The 23,779-nt window shown below is 42.3% G+C and overlaps 1 protein-coding gene and 1 long non-coding RNA gene across 3 annotated transcripts; both read right to left on the reverse strand.

Moving 5' to 3' along the window:
• Positions 1 to 4,939: 4,939 nt before the first annotated feature.
• On the reverse strand, positions 4,940 to 23,423 carry LOC118498088. Its single transcript, XR_004900618.1, has 2 exons — positions 23,354 to 23,423; positions 4,940 to 5,034 (listed from the first exon to the last, which is right to left on the reverse strand). It is a non-coding gene; the product is annotated as an uncharacterized LOC118498088 (long non-coding RNA).
• On the reverse strand, positions 11,518 to 20,261 carry RAB29 (RAB29, member RAS oncogene family). 2 transcript variants are annotated; one of them, XM_028530958.2, is made up of 6 exons: positions 20,217 to 20,261; positions 19,686 to 19,932; positions 17,069 to 17,140; positions 16,188 to 16,369; positions 13,789 to 13,910; positions 13,326 to 13,530 (listed from the first exon to the last, which is right to left on the reverse strand). In XM_028530958.2, exons 2-6 carry the CDS (start codon positions 19,807 to 19,809, stop codon positions 13,419 to 13,421), a joined length of 612 nt encoding a protein of 203 aa, XP_028386759.1. In that variant the 5' UTR covers positions 19,810 to 19,932; positions 20,217 to 20,261; the 3' UTR covers positions 13,326 to 13,418. The 2 variants fall into 2 exon arrangements, with proteins under 2 accessions (XP_028386761.1, XP_028386759.1); XM_028530960.2 differs by lacking the exons at positions 19,686 to 19,932; positions 20,217 to 20,261 and adding an exon at positions 19,970 to 20,209 and having other exon boundaries at positions 11,518 to 13,530.
• Positions 23,424 to 23,779: the final 356 nt, after the last annotated feature.

Genomic DNA, 23,779 nt, shown 5'->3' on the forward strand with positions numbered 1-23,779 from the left:
TCTGTTCTGCTTGCACCAATAAAATCTATAGAAAACTTGCCCTTGTAACACTGAAGGAGACAGAGTCTTACCCATCTAAACCACCAGCAAACATTGTGAAGTGAGCACTGCTGAAACGAAAGGCCCCAAAGTGTAACAAAAACAGCACTGATCTGGTCATCTTCCTGAGCACTGTGATTTACTATCTAGGTGAACTGTGGCAAATTTCAAAGTCCTGAACCTCAACTCCTTCATCTGTAAATTGGTAATAACTATGTCAGTAGGCATAATAACATTAAAAAAATAGGCTCACTTGTGAGAGTAGCTTGTATACTGTGAAGCACTCTGAACAACAGAATGGATCACATTGTCTTCACATTGTTGTTCGTTGTTTTCCAACAGCTGGTTTATTCCTCCATCAGAACACAACCACAGTTAAGCCCTGGGAACATAGTTCACAAAGATTGCTCACAGCTCACAGCTGGAGAAAAAGTGACAATGAAAAAGACGACAGTCACCTTTCAACACTGTGAATGTCCAAGGTGTCGCTCTTTCTCCACCATCTCCTAATCCTTCCTGGGAAAGTAATCTATTCCAGTGACACCCAAGACTGGCGTGCATCTGAAACTACTGCCGGCCTCCCTGCCTCTTGCTGAGTTCCTAACGGACATCCCCATGTGGGTGTCCACAAGCTCAATTTATCTATGCCAAACAAATCATCCCCCCTTACTCTCCTTTTCCTCACTCCCCACTTCGGTCAGCACTGTCTTCATTTCTGTCAGCAACATCTTCTTAATCACCTGTGCTCAATTCCTTAGTGCTACTGACTCCGCCCCTACGCCTCACTGTTAGTCTTTATCATGGAAACCTCTTGATTCTTTCATTGCATTTCTCACAAGTTATTTTTCACTTGCCATTTCCACTGTCACCATTCATGCTTAAACTACTGTAACAGCTTTTCTTCTCTCTGTTTTTTAATTTTTTTTTTCTTTTGGTAATCTGTGGGAGACAAAACAGACAATACTATCTTCCTGAAGCACGGTGTTCAATACGGTCATACAACTTCCATAATACGTCTAAATAGTTTATTCTAGTGTTTCAACCACTATCAGATACATTTCTCAAGCACAAATCTAACATCATTCTGCCTAAAATCTCTCTGTGAACTGGGGAAAATATTTGTAGTATATATGACAAAAGGTTGATATCCTTACTATACAAAGGGCATTTACAAAATCACTAAGAAAAATACAAAAAAAAAAGACATAGGATACAAATAGGTGACTAACAGAAGACATAAAATTAACCAGTATATTTAAAAATAAACTCATAACAAAAAAATTTTAAAATCTTCACTTCTCAGATTGGTAAAAGTTAAAAATAGTTTTGCTAACAATATAGGTAAATTGGTTGCTTAGACCCAATTGGTGGGACTACTGTATGTTTGTACAAACATTTTGGTGGGAAATTTGGTACTATATTTAAACTTAAGAAGGTGGGCAGGGCCTCTGCACTGCTAGTACCTCATGCTTGAAACCTGCTATGGTGGAATAAACTCTGTCCACTTGAGCATGGGCCTAGGGTGAGTCCCTTATATTCAGAAGACATTTAGATATTTTTGAGTGAGTAAATTAATTAATAAACAAAATTGAACTTCTAGCCAAGTTGGAGATGTAGGTAGACACACTGTGCCTCCTCGCAAAACCAAAAGGACAACAACAAATTTGAAAACAAAAAAAATAACCAGAACTGCCAGAAAATCAAACTGTATAGAAGTCTGACAACCAAGGAGTTAAAGAAGACACATTCATCCAGACCAGTAGGAGGGGCGCAGATGGGCAGCCGGGCAGAGAGGACTCTAGGCAAGGTGGCGGCTGGCGGAGAGGGTGATCCCACATTCACATTCAGATAAACCAGGATGAACAACTGTGGACTGAGCAACCAAGTGTCCCAGCACAGGGATATAAAGCCTCAGACCACTAATTGAAAACACCGGTGGGGGTTGAGGCGGCAGCGGGAGAAACTCCCAGCCTCATAGGAGAGCTCGTTGGAGACACCCACAGAGTTCTAGAACATACACAAACCCACCCACATGGATATCAGCACCAGAACGGCCCAGAGACAAAAAAAAAAAAAAAAAAGGCCCAAATGAAAGAATAGTTCAAAGGTCCAGAAAAAATATAATGAAGCGACAAAGAGATAGACAACCTATCAGATACACAATTCAAAACACTGGTTATCAAGATGCTCCAGGAACTCACTGGGTACTTCAACAGCATAAAAAAAAAAAAAACATACAGCAATGAAGGTTGCATTATGTGAAATAAAGAAAAATCTACAGGGAACTAACAGTGATGGGAAGGAAACCAGGACTCAAATAAAAGATTTGGAACAGAAGGAAGAAATAAACATTCAACCAGAACAGAATGAATAAACAAGAATTTTAAAAAAATGAGGAGAGGCTTTGGAACCTCCAGGACATCTTTAAACATTCCAACATTCAAATCATAAGGGTGCCAGAGGGAGAAGAGGAAGACCAAGAAATTGAAAACTAATTTGAACAAATAATGAAGGAGAACTTCCCTAATCTGGCAAAGAAAATAGACTTTCAGGAAGTCTAGGAAGCTCAGAGAGTCCCAAAGAAGTTGGACCCAAGGAGGAACACACCAAGGCACATCATAATTACATTACCCAAGATTCAAGAGAAGGAGAGAATCTTAAAAGCAGCAACAGGAAAGGACACAGTTACCTACAAAGGAGTGCCCATAAGACTGTCAGCTGATTTCTCAAAAGAAACCTTGCAGGCAAGAAGGGGTTGGAAAAAAGCATCTGAAGTCATGAAAAGTAAGGACCTACATCCAAGATTACTCTATCTAGCAAAGCTGTCATTTAGAATGGATGGGCAGATAAAGTGCTTCCCAGATAAGGTCAAGTTAAAGGAGTTCATCATCACCAAGCCCTTATTATATGAAATGTTAAAGGGACTTATCTAAGAAAAAGAAGATGATCAAAAATATGAACAGTAAAATGACAACAAGCTCACAACTATCAACAACTGAACCTAATACAAAAGCAAAAACAAACTAAGCAAACAGCTAGAACAGGAACAGAATCACAGAAATGGAGATCACATGGAGGGTTAGCAACAGGGGAGTGGGAGGAGGAGAGGGGGGAAAAGATACAGAGAATAAGAAGCATAAATGGTAGGTACAAAATAGACAGGGGAAGGCAAGAATAGTATGGGAAATGTAGAAGCTAAAGAACTTATGACACATGGACATGAACTAAAGGGGGGAAATGTGGGTGGGAGAGGGTGTGCAGGGTGGAGGGGAATGAACGGGGGAGGGTAATGGGACAACTGTAATAGCATAATCAATAAAATATATTAAAAAATATAAATATAAAATAAAAAATATGTTATCAGGGCTGCACTCCTTTATAGAGGCCATAGAGAAGAATCACTTTCTTATCTTTTCTAGCTGGGAGAGGTCACCCACATTCCTTGGTGCGTGGCCCCCTTCCTCCATCTTCAAAGACAGCAATGGCTGGTCAAATCTTTCTTACATCTCATACTTTAACTCTTCTACTTTTTAAGGACCTTGTGATTGATAGGGAACTTAAGAGTTGGAAAATTGGAGTTTAAGTAATAGCGAATAAGCTTAGTAATCAATGCGAGTAAAAGCTTTTGGTCCAGGAACTGAAGGTATGACCCACCCTGACTCCAGGAGGCCATAAGTAGTTCCACCTTTGTTCCTCAGGAGGACTGCAAGAAATTCAAGATGATATCTGAGCCTGTACTCCAGGGTGAGGTGAGTACCTCTCCAGACACAGCTAAAGACCACTGCCTGGGGCACAGCTTAATACCACCGCCCAGGGCAAGAATGCTGAAGTTGTTGGGTTTTTTTAATCCAATTAACTTTTCCCAGAATTCCAAACCCCTTACCCACACTTTGTTCTCCTTATAAAAAGGGCCATTTAAAAATGGAATTTAAGATGGTCTGTTAAGGTATGAACCCGCCATCTTCTCAGATCCCCGGCCATCTGAATAATGCACCATAAAGATTCAATTGCTGCCATTGCTTATTGGGTTTGGTAGTGACAGGCAGCCTGAACTCTGGTGTCTTTTCCGGCTTCAAATTCACTTTGGGTCCACTCAGATAATCCAGGTTAATTTGCCACATCAAGATCAGTTTGTTAGCAACCTTAATTCCCCCACCCATATCCACAGCTTCCAGAGATAGGGTCTTGAATATTTGGGGAGCGGGCATCGTTATTGTGCTCCCACAGATAGGAACACTGAGGAGTGGTGGGGCTAAGGAACTTGCCTGGGTTTACACAGCTAGCTGAGAGTAGGGCCAAGAATAAACATAATTATTTTTTAATTCAAATAATACAGACATTTTTAGGAGATAAAATTCCTTGAATATTCTTCCAGGTTTTTCTATATATATGTACAGTCCTAGCTGTACACTCCTCCCCTTGTTTAAAAAAGGGGGAAGCTTACATTTGGCTTTCTGCAACTTGCTTTTCTCTTTTCAGTGTAACTTGGCTATCTCTTCATGTATGAGTGTAGAGTTGTACCTCATTCCTCCTAATTGCTGCATAAGACTGCATGGATATGTTATGATTTATGTAGCCAACTATCTGTTAGTGGGTGTTTGGGTTATTTCTTGTCCTCTCTAACAGATAGTGTCACAAACTAACATCTTTTTTTTTTTAAGATTTTATTTATTTTTTAGAGAGGGAAGGGAGGGAGATAGAGACAGAGAGAGAAACATCAATGTGCGGTTGCTGGGGGTTATGGCCTGCAACCCAGGCATGTACCCTGGCTGGGAATCAAACCTGGGACACTTTGGTTCCCAGCCCACAAACTAACATCTTTATATATGTATTTATATACTTATGTGAAAACTTTTTTAGGGCCTCGGTGAGTCAAAGAGCATACACACTTTATTTTTTTAAATATACTTTATTGATTATGCTATTACAATTGTCCCATTTCCCCCCTTTATTCCCCTCTGCTCCACACACCCCCTCTCACCCGCATTCACCCCCCTTTAGTTCATGTCCATGGGTGGTGCATGTAAGTTCTTTGTCTTCTACATTTCCTGTAATAAATTCTTAACCTTCCCCTGTCTATTTTGTACCTACCATTTATGCTACTTATTCTCTGTATCTTTTCCCCTTCTCCCCCTCCCGTTCTCACTCCCCCACTGATAACCTCCCACATGATCTCCATTTCTGTGATTCTGTTCCTGTTCTAGCTGTTTGCTTAGTTTGTTTTTGCTTTTGTATTAGGTTCAGTTGTTGATAGTTGTGAGCTTGTTGTCATTTTACTGTTCATATTTTTGATCATCTTCTTTTTCTTAGATAAGTCCCTTTAACATTTCATATAATAAGGGCTTGGTGATGATGAACTCCTTTAACTTGACCTTATCTGGGAAGCACTTTATCTGCCCATCCATTCTAAATGACAGCTTTGCTAGATAGAGTAATCTTGGATGTAGGTCCTTACTTTTCATGACTTCAGATGCTTTTTTCCCACCCCTTCTTGCCTGCAAGGTTTCTTTTGAGAAATCAGCTGACAGTCTTATGGGCACTCCTTTGTAGGTAACTGTGTCCTTTCCTGTTGCTGCTTTTAAGATTCTCTCCTTCTCTTGAATCTTGGGTAATGTAATTATGATGTGCCTTGGTGTGTTCCTCCTTGGGTCCAACTTCTTTGGGACTCTCTGAGCTTCCTAGACTTCCTGAAAGTCTATTTTCTTTGCCAGATTAGGGAATTTCTCCTTCATTATTTGTTCAAATTAGTTTTCAATTTCTTGGTCTTCCTCCTCTCCCTCTGGCACCCCTATGATTTGAATGTTGGAATGTTTAAAGATGTCCTGGAGGTTCCAAAGCCTCTCTTCATTTTTTCTTTTAATTCTTGTTTATTCATTCTGTTCTGGTTGAATGTTTATTTCTTCCTTCTGTTCCAAATCTTTTATTTGCATCCTGGTTTCCTTCTTGTCACTGTTGGTTCCTGTACATTTTCTTTCATTCCATTTTGCATAGCCTTCACTTCTTCCTCTATTTTGCAACCATATTCAACCATTTTAGTGAGCATCCTGATTACCAGTGTTTTGAACTCTGCATCTGATAAGTTGTCTATCTCTTCATTGCTTAGTCTTATTAGTCTTTTTGGAGCTTTGATCCGTTCTTTCATTTGGGCCATATTTTTTTTTGTCTCAGGACACCGGTTATGTAATAAGGGGTGGAGCCTTAGGAATTCACTAGGGTGGAGCAACCCACATCTAATTACAAGCAAATTGGGCCCTTGAGGTGCTGATTCCTAGGTGGGTTCACTTGTGTTCATTTTAGGTCCCTGTGGATCTCTCCAGTGCACTCTCCTGTGAGGCAGGGAGTTTCTCCTACTGCCGCAATCACTACAGATTTTTTTAGTCAGAGGTTTTGAGGCTTTATTTCCCTGTGCTGGAACCCTGGGTTGCTCAGTCTGTCTCTCTCTGCTGTTGTTCCTCCTGGTTTATCTGCACTCAAAAGTGGAATTGCCTGGTGCACCAGCAACCTTGCCTTATTCCTCTCCACCTGGCTTCCTGTCTTTGTCCCTCCTACAGGTCCGGATGAATATTTCTTCTCTAACTACTTGGTTGTTGGACTTCTATACAGTTCAATTTTCTGACAGTTCTGGTTATTTTGTTTGCTTGTTTTTAAATTTGCTGTTGTCCTTCTTTTGGTTGTGGGAGGACACACAGTATATATGCCTACATCTCCAACTTAGCTGTAAGTCCCAACATCTCTTTTAAAAAAACATTTTATTTACTTATTTGTAGAGAGAGGGGAAGGGAGGAAGAAAGAGAGGAAGAGAAACATCAATGTGTGAAATATTGATTAGTTGCCCCTCACATGTCCCCTATGGGAGACCTGGCCCACAACCCAGGCATATGCCCTGAATGGGAATTGAACCAGTGACCTTTCAGTTTTTAGGATGATGCCCAATTCACTGAGCCACACCTGTCAGGGCCCTGCCAACACCTTGATGTTAGTCCACTGAGACCAAGTTTGGACCTCTAACCTCCAGAAGTATAAAATGATATATTTCTATTTATTTTTAAAAGGTAATGTTTATGTATTTTTCACTAAGAAAAAACTTTAAAAAAATTAAACCCTTTAATAGTTCTCCACTACAAGGTGATATTCAAATGCTTCACCATGGCCTGTGGGGCTCTCCTCGATTTGGTCCTATTTCTAAACCTCATTTTCTCACAGTCCCTTCCTCCACATCCCTGCCAGCTCCAGCTATTATGAATGTCCACTGTTCTCTGAGCAAGCTCTGCTCTTTGTTGCATGTCCCCACGCCTTTGTTTCCTTTCCTCTGTGTAAGATGCATTTATTCCCTTTTGTAGTCCTTCAGTTAGGGACACTTAGAAGCTGAAGTGCCCATGAGGCTTTTCTTGACCTCCCTTCAGTTCTCCATCACTACAAATACACTCGGCACTTCTCGAAGCAAAATGCAGTGCCCTGATGAGTCTGACTCGCTTCCGGACTGCCCCTCATGGACAGGAAGCTTCTCTTCTCCAGGTCTTCATCCCATGCATCTAATAAAGAACCTGGCACATGGCAGGTATGCCACTACCAGTTAAAACCATGAATGACCCAGACAATCTGTCAACAATCTTTCTGATCTTATATCCCACTGCTCTGCAGCCTGAGTGCTTTGGGAACTGGCTATTTCTCAACCCTATGTCAGAATTCTAAACTCCCTTTCTTCTCAACCTAAAGTCCTATCTCCCCTCTTCCTTGATTTACATCTAAATCCTACTTCCTTTCCAGAAATCTTTCTTAACCTCCTTCTCCTTTGAACTTCTGTGGCATAGATCTTTATATCCCCCACAACTCCTACTATAATACTAGATACATAAAAGATATGTAATCTAAAATGATTTAAGTGTGAATACAATTACATGAAAAAATCTTTGTTTTAACTGATCGAAAACAAGTTTATCAAAATGTAAATAAATGGTGGTTTGGATTTTTCTTCTTTCCTTCATTTCATGAGTAGATTTAAAATTTTTCATTATAAAGGTATTAGAAAAACCTATATGCCCACTTAATAAATTACCATTTGCTTCCACCATACTGAAAAATTGTTGTATGAAAAAACTTCACCCCTAGCCGGTGTAGCTCAGTGGATTGAGCACGGGCTGTGAACCAAAGGGTCGCCGGTTTGATTCCCAGTCAGGGCCCATGCTTGGGTTGCGGGCCAGGTCCCCAGTGGGGGCCACATGATAGGTAAACACACACTGATGTTCCTTTCCCTTTCTTTCTCCCTCCCTTTACCCCTCTCTAAAAATAAATAAAATATTTAGAAAAAATTTCAAGGATGCCACCACCGAAACACACACATGCAAAATGGGAGGAAGTGTGTGGTAGTAAAGACCCAGTTCCTGGAGTCACACTACTTAAGCTTAAAAATCAGTTTTGCCACTTGCTAGCTGTGTAACCTTGAGCAGAATCTTGGGTTTTTGTTCCTCAGTTTCCTCATTTATATATATTCATATCACATGTGAAGTGTTCAGAATACTTACTTGGTTTATGACAACACTCAGATTTAGCTACTGGTAGCAACAGTTGGAAATGGAATGGCTGCTGAAATCTCTGTACTTGCAAACAACAGAGCTGATATGCAAAATCAAATGAGTCACTGCATTTGGGTGACGTATCTTAGTAAGAAGAACTTGTCGATAAAGCATCTTACAATGTATCTGTACTGTATATTATCCAAACTGCACTTCATTTGGCTCCAAATTTAATTATATATTTGTCTCCATTCCACATTTGGACATGGCCTCTAACCAAAATCTAACGCAAAACAAGAGTTTCAAACCCAAAAGCAATCAGTTCTGTTTCTCTGTCTGGGCTTATTTTCCAAAATAGCTTTCTCTGGTTAAACATTCCCCAGAAACCCCACGGACAGAATGGAGAGCGGGAATTAGACGACTTGCAGCTCGGTCTTGGCTTCGTTACAGATTCAACCAGCTGCCTTTCGGAAAGTCAAATTTAGAGATATTTGTTCCCTCAAACATAAAATGGGAGAAACAATTTGCTTTCTCACTTCCAAGACAGTGTGAAAAGCACACACAACTCACACATCTGATAAACAAGTTTCGTACAAAACCAGCCATTGATACCCACTGCTTCCCTGCTCATACCATGGTAAGTCATAAAAAGCCTACCTTTTCTCCTTCCTCTTCCTGTCTACTTTCTCCTCTTCATTCCCACAGTTAGGTCCCAATCAGATGCACTTTGATGAGTATGAATCCCATTAGAGTGCAAAGGCAGGAAAATAGCACCATTATACAGTAAAGTACTATTAAGTGCATGTGGTGGTTAATTTTATGTGTCAATTTGACTGGGCCATCAGCTGCCCAGATATTTGGTCAAAGGTAATTCTGAGTGTTTCTGTGAGGGTGTTTATGAATGAGATTGACATTTAAATCAATAGAGTGATTAAAGAAGATTGCGTTAGGAAATGTGGGTGGGCCTCATCCAATCAGTTGAAGACTTAAGCAGAATAAAACGTTGACCGTCTGCTAAGTAAGAATTCTCTTGCCTGATACTTCAAATTGAAGTATCAGCTTCTTCCAGCCTGCCAGCCTTGGGACTTTCACTGTGACATCGGGTCTGCAGATTTTGGACTTTCAGCTTCCATAACCGAGTAAGCCGGTTCCTTATAGTAAATACATACATATATATATATTCTAGGAATATATATATATTCCTAGAGTTCTGTTTCCCTGGAAAACCTTGATACAGAACAATGCCATTTATATTGAAACATTGCAGATAAAACGAGTGAATTCAGATTATGCTTGAAAGTCAAAGAGAAGGTAGGGTTTTTCTAATAACAATGGAGGTCATATATATACTTTCAAGTCTCTGTATTTATGGCTGAATTAAAAATACATGTATAGTTCTTTAGAATACACATCATTTTCTAGTGGTTTCTTATCTAATCCAACTTGAAGCTTTGGGGATTTTTTGGCTTTAATAAATGAATCACTTATACAGCTGAGTAAACATAGTGAACCAAGAGGGGTAGAGGTGAAATAAATAGGTTTTTCTCCTTGGGCAACCTGATCATTAAATTTTATGGAATACCGTGGAGATTTTTTTTAAGATTTTATTTATTTATTTTTAGAGAGAGGGGAAGGGAAAAAGAGAGGGAGAGAAACATCAATGTGTGGTTGCCTCTCATACACCCCCTACTGGGGATGTGGCCTGCAACCCAGGCATGTGCTCTGACTGGGAATCGAACTGGTGACCCTCTGGTTCGCAGGCCCACACTCAATTCACTGAGCTACACTAGCCAGGGCCCATGGAGAATCTTATATCTTCTAACTATGTCCTCAGATCAGGTCAAAAGCAGGCCACTGCCTATAGGACAATGAAGGGCAGAAAGGCCTCATGTAAGATGGGACACAGTGTCCTGAAGACAGAAGAACAGAAGACGGACCACATGAAGAATTGAAACTGGAGATAACAGGTAAAAGTAAGGAACCCCAGTACACTGTAGCAATAGCTAGGGAAAGTGAATTAGGAAAATCATCTTGGAGTAATTCTGGCTCATTAGCAATAACAAAAGAGCAAACCATCAGTTAAGAGCAAACCTCTTTCCCCTGCTTGTTTGGTCACTTGGCTTTTCTGTCCAGAGGAGAAAGCCGTGGTGGTCTCCACCCCACAGCTCTGTTTCGGCCCTTCCTTCGGTCTCGAAGAACATTCTGCAGAGAATGCTGGTTTTCTTTGGGCCACAGACCAGCTGAGTGGTTGGGGCGGCATCTTGTCTCAAATACAGAGACTTCTCTAGGGAAGGGTCACAACGGTCTCCATGTTCCAAATAATTTTACCTAAGAGGTGGCATCCAAATGACAGGATCTCATTGTTTTAGTATAATCACATTTTGAGTCATGTAAATAGTTTCTTCTTCCTTCTGTTTTCCCTTTTCTCTATGGGTATGGACATAGAGAGGAATTAGTTATATTGCAACTTCTTCTTTAGTTTCAGGCCTATCATTTTCACCAATTGAAAGACAAAATCCAGAAGGGCTGGCAGGCCAGCTACTAGTAATGCTTGAAAAGGTCATATATCTTGAGTCAGCAAATGGGAAAAGAAAGCATATTCAATTTTTTTTACTTTTTTTTTTGTTCAAGTACAGTTTTCTGCCTTTTCCCCCCACCCGTCCCCACTTCCCTCCCCTGTTTCTACCCACCCCCCCTTGTTATTGTCCATGTAGCATTTTCAATTTTTTTAAATGGTCACATTTCCAAATAGTATTTGGGATGTTACATCAAGTACTGAATTGGTACTAGGTAGCTGGTACTTACTAGTAAATTAATAGATAAGCAGAAAAACATTCACCTTCACTTTTAAAGAGGCTGTTTGTTTTTTTAAAGTACAGTCTCCACTTCCACAATGCCCTTGAACAACCAGCATAGGATAACACTTCAACAAACTCACATAAATGGCCAATAACTACCACGAATACAAGATTTATTTTTCATTTATTTATAATATTTCAGGGGTTTGAACCAGTGCATAAAAATCAATTTTCTTCTCATATAAAGTGAATCTGTTAATCCACTATTATCTTCAGAATCATTATAATAAAAACTCTACCTGAAAGGGGTAATACAAAAGAGAACTTCAAGGTCTCAAAAGTTGTGCAAAAGTTATAATAATTGGCATTAAAAACAAAAACAAAACTACTGAAGGCTTGGCTCTCATTCTTTTTCTGATATTTGGCTTCTAATCTCTCCCTTAGGACAGTGGTTTTTAAAGTCCAGTGTGCACCAGAATCACCTGGAGAACTAACAGGAGAGGCCTGGGTCTCTGCCACGTGGTACCAAGCTCTCCAGCAGGGGTTTGTTTTCAAACCAGACTGATCAAAGTCACCTGGGAAGCTTTGAAAAATAGCACATTCCCAGGCTTCACCCCTAGAAATGTTCACTCAGTAGGTTTGAGGTTGGGACCCAGCAATCTTCAAACCCTACCTGACTTAGCAGTTAAATTAGCTAATGATTTTCTATCTACTTCCACTCCCAGACAAAAGTGTGTACATAATATTCATTTCCCGTGGCTGTTAAGTGCTAGTCACCCAGAGTGCTCCTAAGCAAGTTGCCCCACAGGGTTTTGTTGTAGTAACCTCTCCCTCTTCCATTCACAGCCTCAGAGCTGCGAGAAACAGGCAGCCAGGTGCCGCTGGCAGCATTATGCATCAAGACATCAGCCCAGAAACCTGCCCACCCTGCCCCTACCCTCTGGCGGGGAGACGATTAGACCCTGATGTGAGAAGTAATTTCTTTGTGGAAAGAGCAGCTCTCATCATACAAAATAGATAGTTTAAAAGCTTGATTGCTCTTTTTTTAACCCTCACCTGAGGATATGTTTATTGATTTTGAGAGAGAGAGATCGATTGGTTGGCTCCCATACGTGCCCAACTAAGACTCAAACCTGCATCCTAGGTCCTAAGTACATGTCCCAACCAGGGATTGAACCTACACCATTTGTGTGTGTGTGCACACACATAAGACAATTCTCCAACCAACTGAGCCATCGGCCAGGGTAAGTGTGACTATTCTTGAAGCCAAGACAAGAGAAAGCTACTGTATTTTTTGGACTATAAGACACACTCCTGCCCCCCAAATTTGGGAGGAATAATGGTTGTTAATGCTGCTGTTGAGTTCTGTTTACATTTACATTGGTGAAATATTATGCTATTAAGTATTTTACCACATTTTTTGCTTAAAAAATTTTTTTCCTATTTTCCTCCTCTAAAACCTAGATGTGTTTTATGGTCTGAAAAATACAGTAATTATGAGTTTAGAAGCTTCAAAAATACAGTGACTTTTGAGTCACCTCCAGTAGCCTAAAACTCAAAGATATCCAGCTCCACTCCTTCTGCATCTCAGAATCAGATAGTTACAGTAAATTCAAATGCCAAGACAGAAAGAATCTGAAAGCCTGACCTGCAAGGAATTTGGGAAATGATCTTTGATTTCATTTTCCTCTCAATCTGAAGTCATATCAGATTGATAGCTCAACATACATCAGATGGAAATATAAGCTCAAAGGCAGTAGATAATTATGATCCTTAAGACACAAATACTGATTTCTGATCCTTCCCACAAAGCCCCAGATCGCAAATTGAGTGACGAGGTGATCTTATACAAGAGGCACTACCTGGGCCACATGAGCCAGCAGCAAGTGAGAACCAAGTTGCGGGAGATGCAGAAATGCACCTGGGTCCCAGGTGTCATTTCTTGGTGATGATGGCCCTCCTTCCTGGACAGTCAGCAGGAGACAGTTCAAATGTACTTAATTAAACTGCTGAGTGGGCAACCAAAGGGAAGGGACTAGAACTGGGAGGGAAAGCATGCAGAACACTCCTAGCAGCAGCCCCAGCTGGAGGAGGGTTTGGTTTGTAGGTTGATGTAGTCCCCTTGGGTGGACAAAGACAAATCTTCTCTGAAATTCTTCATCATCTTTTCGATGAGGACTCTGAAAAACAAATATAAGTAACTCTGAAAAGCTGGATTGAGGAAAGGGAGAAACAGCACGCATTGTCTGTCTTAACACCAAATGCCATTTCAGGAAAGCCACAAGGTTTGTCCCCAGTTACTTCAGAAGAGAGGGCAGCGTCCCTGACCTTCAGAAGCTGGTGTTCCAGTCTGTTCTTATTTGCTCAGAAATAAGAAGAGAAGGTCCAGTGGGCTGCAGGGGAAGATGGGCACATCTGTGTGCCCATGAGCTACTCACCTCATGGCCTCATTAATATTTTTGTTCTCCTTGACTGATGTTTCTGTCCATCCTATGAAACCGTTCTCCTTACTGAACCGGTCAACCTGGTCTCGGCTCACTGCCCAAGGGGACAGATCACACTGGCAAGGACAGTAAATAAAAAGCAACACCATAAACTTCCTGGGAATAGGAACATAGCTCAGACACCTGTGGATTTAAAACCTTTCCACCAGACTTCCGGCCAAGATGGAGGCGTAGGAAGACACATTGTGCCTCCTTGCACAACCAAGATAGGGACAATTTAGAAACAGAATAACAACCAGAACTGACAGACAACGGAACTGCATGGAAGTTGGACAACCAAAGAGTTAAAATAGACATGTTTATCCAGACTGGTGGGAGGGGTGGAGTCAGGCAGCTGGGTGGAGAGGGGTCGCAGCACAAAGAGCAGTGGGACCAGGCACCTAAGACCGCAGTGGGCAGACCCTGGGCGTGCAGGCGGCGGCTGGCAGACCCCTGGCCCAGGGGGGAAACGGGCAGACCCAGTGAGGCAGTGATTGTGAAGGGAGGCACTGCATGTCAGGCGGCTGCCTGACTGGGCGGTCCCAGGGTCCCAGCGCTGAGAAATAGAGCCACAGGCACTGTTTGGAAATACCTGTGGGGGTTGAGGCACAGGGAGAGACTCCCAGCCTCATGGGAGAGTTCACTGGAGAGACCCACGGGGGTCCTGGAATATACACAAGCCCACTCACATGGGAACCAGCACTAGAAAGGCCCAGTTAGCTTGGGGGAAGCTACAGAAGGGACTGAAATCCCAAAGAGAGAGAGAAGCAAGAGCCATTGTTTCCTCTCAGACCCCGCCCCCCATACAACGTCACAACCCAGAAACCGGGTTACTCCACCCCGGTGAACACCTAAGGCTCCACCCTTCATACCTAACAGGTGTGACAAGACAAAAAAAAAAAAAAAAAATAGCCCAAATGGAAGAACAGATCAAAGATCCAGAAAAAATACAATTAGGCGACCAAGAGATATAGCCAACCTATCATATGCACACTTCAAAGCACTGGTGATCAGGATGCTCACAGAATTGGTTGAATTCTGTCACAAATTAGATGAAACATGAAGGCTACGCTAAGTGAAATGAAGGAAAATGCACAGGGAACCAACAGTGATGGGAAGAAAACTGGGACTCAAATCAATGGAGTGGACCAGAAGGAAGAAAGAAACAAACAAAAAGAAAAGAATGAAGCAACAAGAATTCAAAAAAATGAGGAGAGGCTTAGGAACCTCCAGGACATCTTTAAATGTTCCAACATCTGAATTATAGGGGTGCCAGAAGGGGAAGAGGAAGAGCAGCAAGTGGAAAACTTATTTGAACAAATAATAAAGGAGAATTTCCCCAATCTGGCAAAGTAAATAGATTTCCAGGAAGTTCAGGAAGCTCAGAGTCCCTAAGGAAGGCTAATTACATTAGCCAAGGTAAAAATGAAGGAGAGAATCCTAGAAGCAGCAAGAGACAAGGAGACAGTAACCTACAAAGAAGTTCCCATCAGACTGTCAGCTGATTTCTCAAAAGAGACCTTGCAGGCAAGAAGGGGCTGGAAAGAAGTATTCCAAGTCATGAAAGGCAAGGACCTACATCCTTGCTCTAGGATGTAGGATCTAGGATGTAAGATTGCTCTATCCAGAAAGCTTTCATTTAGAATGGAAGGAAAGATAAAATGCTTCTCAGATAAGGTAAAGTTAAAGGAGTTCATCATTACCAAGCTCTTATTTTATGAAATGTTAAAGGGACTTATCTAAGAAAAAGAAGATAAAAAACATGTATAGTAAAATGACAGCAAACACAATTATTAACAACCACACCTAACACAAAAACAAAAACAAACTAAGCAAACAACTAGAACAGGAATAGAAACACAGAAATGGAGATCACATGGAGGGTTAGCAACAGGGGAATGGGGCGGGGAGAAGGTACAGAGAATAAGTAGCATAGATGGTAGGTAGAAAATAGATGGGGAGGGCAAGAATAGTATGGAAAATGTAGAAGCTAAAGAACTTATGACACATGGACATGAACTAAAGGGGGGAATATGGGTGGGAGAGGGTGGAGGGGAATGAAGGGGGGGAAATGAGAGAACTGTAATAGCATAATCAATAAAACATGTTAAAAAAGAAAATAAAACAAAATTAAAAAAAAAACCTTTCCACCAATGGCTACGAAGAGCAGCATCTAAAATCTACACTCAACATTCTTCCCAAAGAAAGTCTCAACATCCCTTGAAAGGAGGTAGAGATGATTTTGCCAGCTCGTGAAGGGAAAGTGGATGTCCAGACCTGAAGAGCATTTTAGACAGCCTGTTGTCCCACCAAAGACTGCAGCCAGTGCCCATGTCCCTAGATTGACCACGTACCTTGTTGGCCAAGAGTAGACAGGGCACAGGCTTCCCATTGGGCAGTGTGAGCTTGCTGTCCAGGTCCTGTTTCCATTTCTGGCTGTTGCTGAAGGTAGTGGCATTGGTAACATCAAACATAATAACACAGGCAGAGGCATCCCGGTAGTATAGTCGTGTCATGGATGTGAAGCGCTCCTGTCCTGTGAGGAGACGGAAATTCTCTAGCAGGTGATCCTGGGAACCAGTCCCAAAGCTCCTTCTAACACCCTGCCCTTTCTGCCTTCACTGTGGGAGAGAAGGCAGTGTGCATGGTGCGTGAGTCCAGATGCTGTACCCGGATTCTCCAAGTCTAACTCCCTGCTCTGTCATTTACTACTTATGTGACTTTGGACAAGTTGAGCTTTCAATGCCTAATTATTTCCCATCTGTAAAGTGGGGACAGAAGAAGTAGCTTTATCATAGGGTCGTTGCAAGGAATAATGAGCCAGTGAACCTAAAATGTTTAGAAAAGTGCTTGACACATAATAAGGGTTAGCTATTATTATTGTCTCTATTTTCTGGGTAACTGGTTTCTCACCGAGGTTCGCTGAAAACCTGGAAAAAGCACACTTCCGCTGCTGTCGGAGCATCCACCCACAGCCTGGACCGTCCACCACCTTGCCCGTCCCTCCACCTCCACAGATACTGCTTCACATTTGTTTATTCAGGGCAAGACATCTGCAGAAAATACCTACAAAAGTTCTATGTCTATTCAGCTCATGCATCCTCAGAGCAGCTCCAATGACCTCTCCAGCTTCAAGAAAAAAACTTCTGGTTTTACCGCTCCATTTTTTTCTCTGGGAGCTGGCTGGTTAAACCAAAATTTTGCCCCTTGTTCTTATTCAGTCTTCCCGGCGTACCTGCAATATCCCACAGCTGGAGCCTCACCATCTCTGAGTCAGACCACTGGAGAACCTTCAGAGCGAAATCCACTGAAAAAAATATATATTAATACATTGAATAAAATTTACCTTTAAACAACCCATAGAAAAACCTTAGATCAAATATGCAGTTACAACACTAGGGATACGCAACTCCTATTTATTTATTCATTTTCTTTTTAAGCCCTCAGTGAGCCAAGCCCACATTCATGTATTAAACATAGGACAGCTCATTTATACTCACTCTCAGAAGGGAGTTTTTTGCTCTTGCTCTCTTGTCAAACCGACTTGATATTACTTCTCTCCAAGGTTGGAGATAGGAGGGTGGAGGTAATTACGAAATCAATTTCTAATCACAGCCAGGAGTGTCCAATCCTCGGCCAGAGGGCTGCATGCAGCCCAGGGTGGTTATGAATGCAGCCCAACACAAAATCATAAATTTACTTAAAATCTTTTTCTTGCTCATCAGTTTTTGTTAGTGTTTGTGTATTTAATGCATGGCCCAAGACAACACTTCTTTTTCCAGTGTGGCCTGGAGACGCCAAAAGGTTGGACACCCTTGTAATCTGGGAGATTTCGGGGATTTTCTCAGGGAAGGGATGATGGGTTTCTAGAAGAGGAAAATGAGGTAAGCGTGGTGGCTTTTGCCGATTCCACATTCAGTTTCACTCTTGGCTTGTAATACAATTGTATTATGATAAAAATACACCCTAGGGGGAATTCTACATCCTCCATAAGACGTAGAAATTATCTTGGGCAGGAATGGGACAAAGTGAAAAGGTCCCAGAGGACTCTCAGAAAGAAGACAAGGTATGGATGATGCTTAAGAGTTGTGCTGGCTCAGTTGGTTGGTGTGTTGTTCAGCATACCACAGACCCAAAGGTCGTGCGTGGTTCAGTTCCCCGTTGGGGGTGGCGTGAGAAAGCAATCGATCAATGTTTTTCTTCCACATCAATGTTTTTTTTCTTCTCTCTCTTCTTGCCTTCCTGACTCTCTAAAAGCAATGAGAAAAGGTCCCCTGGTAAAGAAAAATAAAGTAAAAAAGTTGTGCTGGAATATACTGCAACACACGCAGATGCTGAGGCCCCGTGAGTTAAGGCTCAAGGAGTATGCCAGTGGAAGAGAGCTTTTGGATAAGGAGAGAAATAGGATCATTTCTGAGGTTTGGAAATATATTCTTCCATATCTGTGACAGAAATAAAAGCTAGGGAGAATGTAGAATAGATGCTGAAAAAAAAAATTAGCAAGAATCACGTATATTCTTCACTAAAGGAAAACTAGAGCAATTGCTAAAAATTAATTAGTGGGACATTTTTAAACCAAAGCCATGAAATAGAGACCCTCATATTATTTAGGAATTGGGGGGCAGCGTGGTTCAAAACTTTAAACTTTTAATTTTGCTGGATGTTTCTTTTCTTTTTTTAAAGATTTTACTTAGTTTTAGAGAGAGGGGAAGGGAAAGAGAGGGAAGAGAACATCAGTGTGTGGTTGCCTTTCGAGACCTTTCGTGGGTACAGGGGACCCACAGGGGACCCAGCCAGCAACCCAGGCACGCACCCCAACTGGGAATCGAACCGGCAACCCTTTGGTTCACAAGCCATGCTCAAGTCACAGCTATACCAGCCAGGGCTTGATAGATGTTCTTAAGAAGAATGTTTTAATTGCAATGTAAATGCTTGTTAACTTGTTAAAATTTTGTGATGAATACCAGCACACATTTTCAAAATTTACATTGGTGCAGGTTTTTTCCCTTTAAAAATTTATTTTAATGGAGATAAATGTCTGTTACTCTCCCCCTTCACCAACTCTGCCCAGCTAAGCACTTTCTATTTAACAAAATGGCATTTCCAACTTCTGGGGGGGAAAAAAAAAGAGTCCGAAGACCACACCTGTAAAGAGATAAATGAACTCTTAAGGTGTTCCCTCCCTCCCTCCCTTCCTCTCTAAACCTGTTCGAAAGAAAAAGGGGTGGGAAAATAGGTCAAAGACGCAGTGTATCTCACCTTCTTGAGGAATTCCTAGGTTGCCTTTATTTAAGCAATCAATGGGCAATAAACACCCCTCTCATCAGCCCTGACGAGCATCTGTTTGTGTGGCCTACAGGCTTTCCCACGCAGACATCCCCCAAAGGAAGCTAGGCCAGGTTAAATGCCTTTCTGCAACTGCTTGGAACTTCGTGAGGCGCAGGACAGCAGCCCCGGCTGGCACCTCACCAGGCCCTCCACGGGGGTCTCAACTGCCTCTGCTGGTTTGAGATTTGCCCAGGACGGCCTGGGGATGCTGCTAGCAGGAAGAGATCTGGGCTTCCCTCGCGGAGCGCAGCGACTGCTCATTTCCCCCTCCTCCCTTCCCTACACCTCATCTTCACATCTCCGCCCGGTCTCTTCTTGGGCAATCAGCTCAGGCTAGGAAATCCTAACTGAGGAAACCCAAAAGAGGCATGCAAATCACATACCCGCAGTTGGCCTCTCTAGGATCCCAGGCTCGGAGGGCAGACCCAACGACAACAGATCCCCAGCTCCCACCCCACTGGAGTCCACATCTTGAGTCCGAGCTCCGGGCCTCCTGTCCACCCCTCCCCGCCGCGACGTCTCACCTCCCACCGTGGACTTGTAGTGTTTGCTGAAGCTGTCCTGAGAGTATCTTTGCACCAGGGACGTCTTGCCCACCGCGGCGTCCCCCACCACCAGCACTTTGAACAGGTGGTCGCGGCTGCCCATGGCTAGCTGGGTGGACTTCTGAGGGAGGCGGGAAGTGGGGGAGTCGCTGTTTTAACCCCTTTAGCTCCTGACCCCCTTCAAACTGAAGTTCGGCATTCCGCCCACCGCCTGTTGGGGACTGCTCTGACAAGAAAGCAAAAAGGGAAACTTGGCACCCAACCTTTACGCGCTTCCTCCCGGCGCGGCCGCAGCCTGGGTGGGGCACCGGGCGCAGAGCGCGAGCTCTGAGCCCCCAGCTGTTTGCACCTTCTCCCTGTCCCGGTAGGGCTTGCCGAGAAACAGAACGAGGCTTGGCGGTGTATCACCCGCCGGGACTTCCCCGGAGCGGCCCCAGCTAGCGACTAAGCTTGGTCAGCTTATTTCCCGGGTTTGGCAGAAGATGGGGGCCCTCCCTCCACTGAACAAACCAATCTCGAGGAAGGAGCTGCTCACGCCTTCGCTCCCCGGACCCAGAAGGCGCAGTTTCTCTCCACCACTCCGCACGCGTCACGTGCAGCGTTGCTTAGAGAACTACATTTCCCAGTTTACCTCGCGGTGAAGAGAACCAGTCGAGTGCGAGGAGTGCCTGCGAGGGCCTCCTGGAAAGTGTAGTTTATGCAGGGTTTTTGTTGTTGTTTTGCTTTTAAAAACTTACACGAAGTTTCAAGGCTTTCGAACTCTTTCAGGCTTTCGGAATTTTATTTTTAAATAATTCTGGAATAGAAAAGATTCTTAAAAGAGATTCGTTCCTCATAATGTCAGCTGCCTGTCTGTCTCCGGATTGGTTTCTCATTACATTTAAAGGTTTTATGGAGCTAAGATTAAAAATTATTCCATAGATTCCCTAAATTGTTCCACTAATGTAAGATCAAGGCTCGTCATTCACGCTCCAAGTGAAGTCCGTTTTCTATTCTTTCAGTTAGTTACACAATCCTAGGATCTTGTGAACATGACAGAAGCCAACTCTTACATTTCCTCCATGACCCCAATATCGTATCAATCAAGTTCAGGGACACTTGATCAAGAGATTGACCCTTACAAAAACCCATGCTGCTAATGTTAGTTATTAACATTAGTAAAGGTTAATAATAATTATGCTAACCTAGCAGTAAAGATAGACAGAAAACAAGAGTTCCTCATTCTCACTTCCACGATCCCTGGTCCAGCTACACTGCTCATAGATCATTTGAGCTAGAAACTAATTTGGAAGATGTGGAAAGTCCTCCTCCATTTGTTGCTTCTGTTGCTCATGAATAATAATTACACTATAGTTTTGCAAATTATTTTGATTTTTCTACCAGTAACTTTTTTGACTTGCCTGTCCTTTAGGTAAGAGGTAAGGGGATGTAATGAGCTTCATGGTGAGCAGAATAAGCCCTGTTGCATATGCATCTCTTGGGAATGGAAGCGAAAGCAGCAGGGCCATGGGAAAACAGCCCTGCCCAGATTTCCTGACAGTGAGGCTACCACTCAAACGTTCTGTGAGGGAAAAACATCAGCATGGTTCACAGCTTATTTAGCCCAAAATGTTTGTTACCCAGGTAGGAGAGGTGAGGCTGGGCTACTCATATTCCAGGATGTCTCAGACGTCTTTCCAGTGGTCTTTTCTTACTTCCCGTTGGCTTTGATGTAGTTGACCACTCCTTGAAATTTGTTTCTCACATGGCTTCTATGACACTGTTCTTCCTCAATTGCCTTCTCTTTTTCTGATAATCACCTTTCTATCTTCATGGTTTCTTCCCAACCCATCCTCTGAATATAAATGAATATTTCCTTAGGTCCCTGAGCTGATCGTCCCTTTAAACTCTTTATTTAGTAAATTGCCATTGGCCCCAAATGTCTCTCTGAGTCTTGACTTTATTTATATATTTATTGCCAATCAATTGTGTTCAACTGCCGTAAAGGTATATCTGCATGGAAGTCCTGCCATAGCCTCCCCCTCACAACGTCACCACGAAAGCAGCTGCTTTCCTCAGCTTTCCCATTTCTGTCACTGTCCGCATTATGTCTTCCCTCCACTCAGGTTTTAGACCTCATGCATTTTTTAAAAAAATTAATTTTGTTGTAGGAGGAATACTCAACATTGGATCTACATTGGATCTACACTTTTAACAACTTTTTAAAAAAGATTTTATTTAGTAATTTTTAGAGAGAGTGGAAGGGTGGGAGAAAGAGAGGGAGAGAAACATCAGTGTGTGGTTGCCTCTCACATGCCCCCTACTGGGGACCTAGCCTGCAACCCAGGCATATGCCCTGACTGGAAATGTATCGGTGACCCTTTGGTTCACAGGCTGGCGCTGAATCCACTGAGCCACACCAGCCAAGACTCCCTCCCCCAGCTCTTAACAACCACTATTCCATTTTTTGATTCTATAAATTTGACTATTTTAGATACCTTATCTAAGTGGAATCATGCAGTAGTTGTCTTTCTGTGACTTGGTTGTTTCGCGTAGCATGATGTCTGTAAGTTTCATCCATGTTGTTGCTTGTTGCATAATTTTTTTCTTTTTAAAGTCTGAGTAATAGTCCACGAATGCACATACCAGTTTCCTTTATCTGTCCATCTGTTGATGGACATTTAGGTTGTTTTCATATATCGGCCATTGTAAATAGTGCTAACTTGGGAGTTATGTGTCTTCAAGATCTGATTGTAACTATCTTGGACAAATACCCAGAAGTGGGATTGCTGGATCATAAGGTAGTTCTATTTTTAATTTTTTGAGGAACCTCCATACCATTTTCCATAATGGTGACACTATTTTGCATTCCCATCAACAGTGTGCAAGGGTTCCCATTTCTCCACATCCTCACCAGCAGTCGTCTTTTGGTTTTTCCATAATAGCCATCCTGATGGGTGTGAAGTGATATCTCATTGTGGCTTTGACTTGTATTTCCCTGATGATTACTGATGATGAATATTTTTTCATATACCTGTTGGCTACTCATATGTCTTCTTTGGAGAAGTCTGTTTAATCTTTAGCCAATTTTTTCATCATGTTATTAGTCTTTTTTACTACTGCAAAAGGAAAATTGAGAGTTATTAATGTTTCCTTTTACACACAGACCTGTGTAGCCCCCTCCCTTTAAAATAGCCAGTCACCACATCCTACTGATTCTTCCCTCATAAACAGTTCTCCCACCCATTCTTTCGGCTTCATATCCAGTGCCACTTCCATGATCTCACACCTGAATCATCTTGGATGACCTGCTTTCCAGTCTCTGGGATTATAATTTCTCCTACCTTCAATTCATCCTACACAACTGACCCGGATGATTTCCCTAAAAAATCATTGTTTGTTCCTTCATTGTCTACCAACTATCCCCAAACTGGCCAACCTCCCTGAGCTAGTGTCCTGAGCTTTCCATGCACTGGCCCCATCCTGCATAACCAACTTTAACTCATCTTATCTCAAACAGGAACTCTCCCACCTGCTAACAAGGTCAGATTCTTTATACTCTTTATTTTTTAAAATACATTTTATTGATTATGCCATTGCAGTTGTCCCATTTCCCTCCCTTCATTACCCTCCACCCAGCACACCCTCTCCCACCCACATTCCCCCACTTTAGTTCATGTCCATGTGTCATAAGTTCTTTAGCTTCTACATTTCCCATACTATTCTTACCCTCCCCCTGTCTATTTTTCTACCTACCATCTATGCTACTTATTCTCTGTACCTTTTCCCCCTCTCTCCTCCTCCCACTCTCCTGTTGCTAACCCTCCATGTGATCTCCATTTTTGTGTTTCTGTTCCTGTTCTAGTTGATTGCTTAGTTTGTTTTTGTTGTTTTAGGTGTGGTTGTTAGTAATTGTGAGTTTACTGTCATTTCACTATACATGTTTTTGATCTTCTTTTTCTTAGATAAGTCCCTTTAACATTTCATATATTAGGGGCTTGGTGATGATGAACTTCTTTAACTTGACCTTATCTGAGAAGCACTTTATCTGCCCTTCCATTCTAAATGAAAGCTTTGCTGGATAGAGCAATCTT

The sequence above is a fragment of the Phyllostomus discolor genome, chromosome 14 (assembly GCF_004126475.2).
Source record: "Phyllostomus discolor isolate MPI-MPIP mPhyDis1 chromosome 14, mPhyDis1.pri.v3, whole genome shotgun sequence".
Lineage (NCBI taxonomy): Eukaryota > Metazoa > Chordata > Mammalia > Chiroptera > Phyllostomidae > Phyllostomus > Phyllostomus discolor.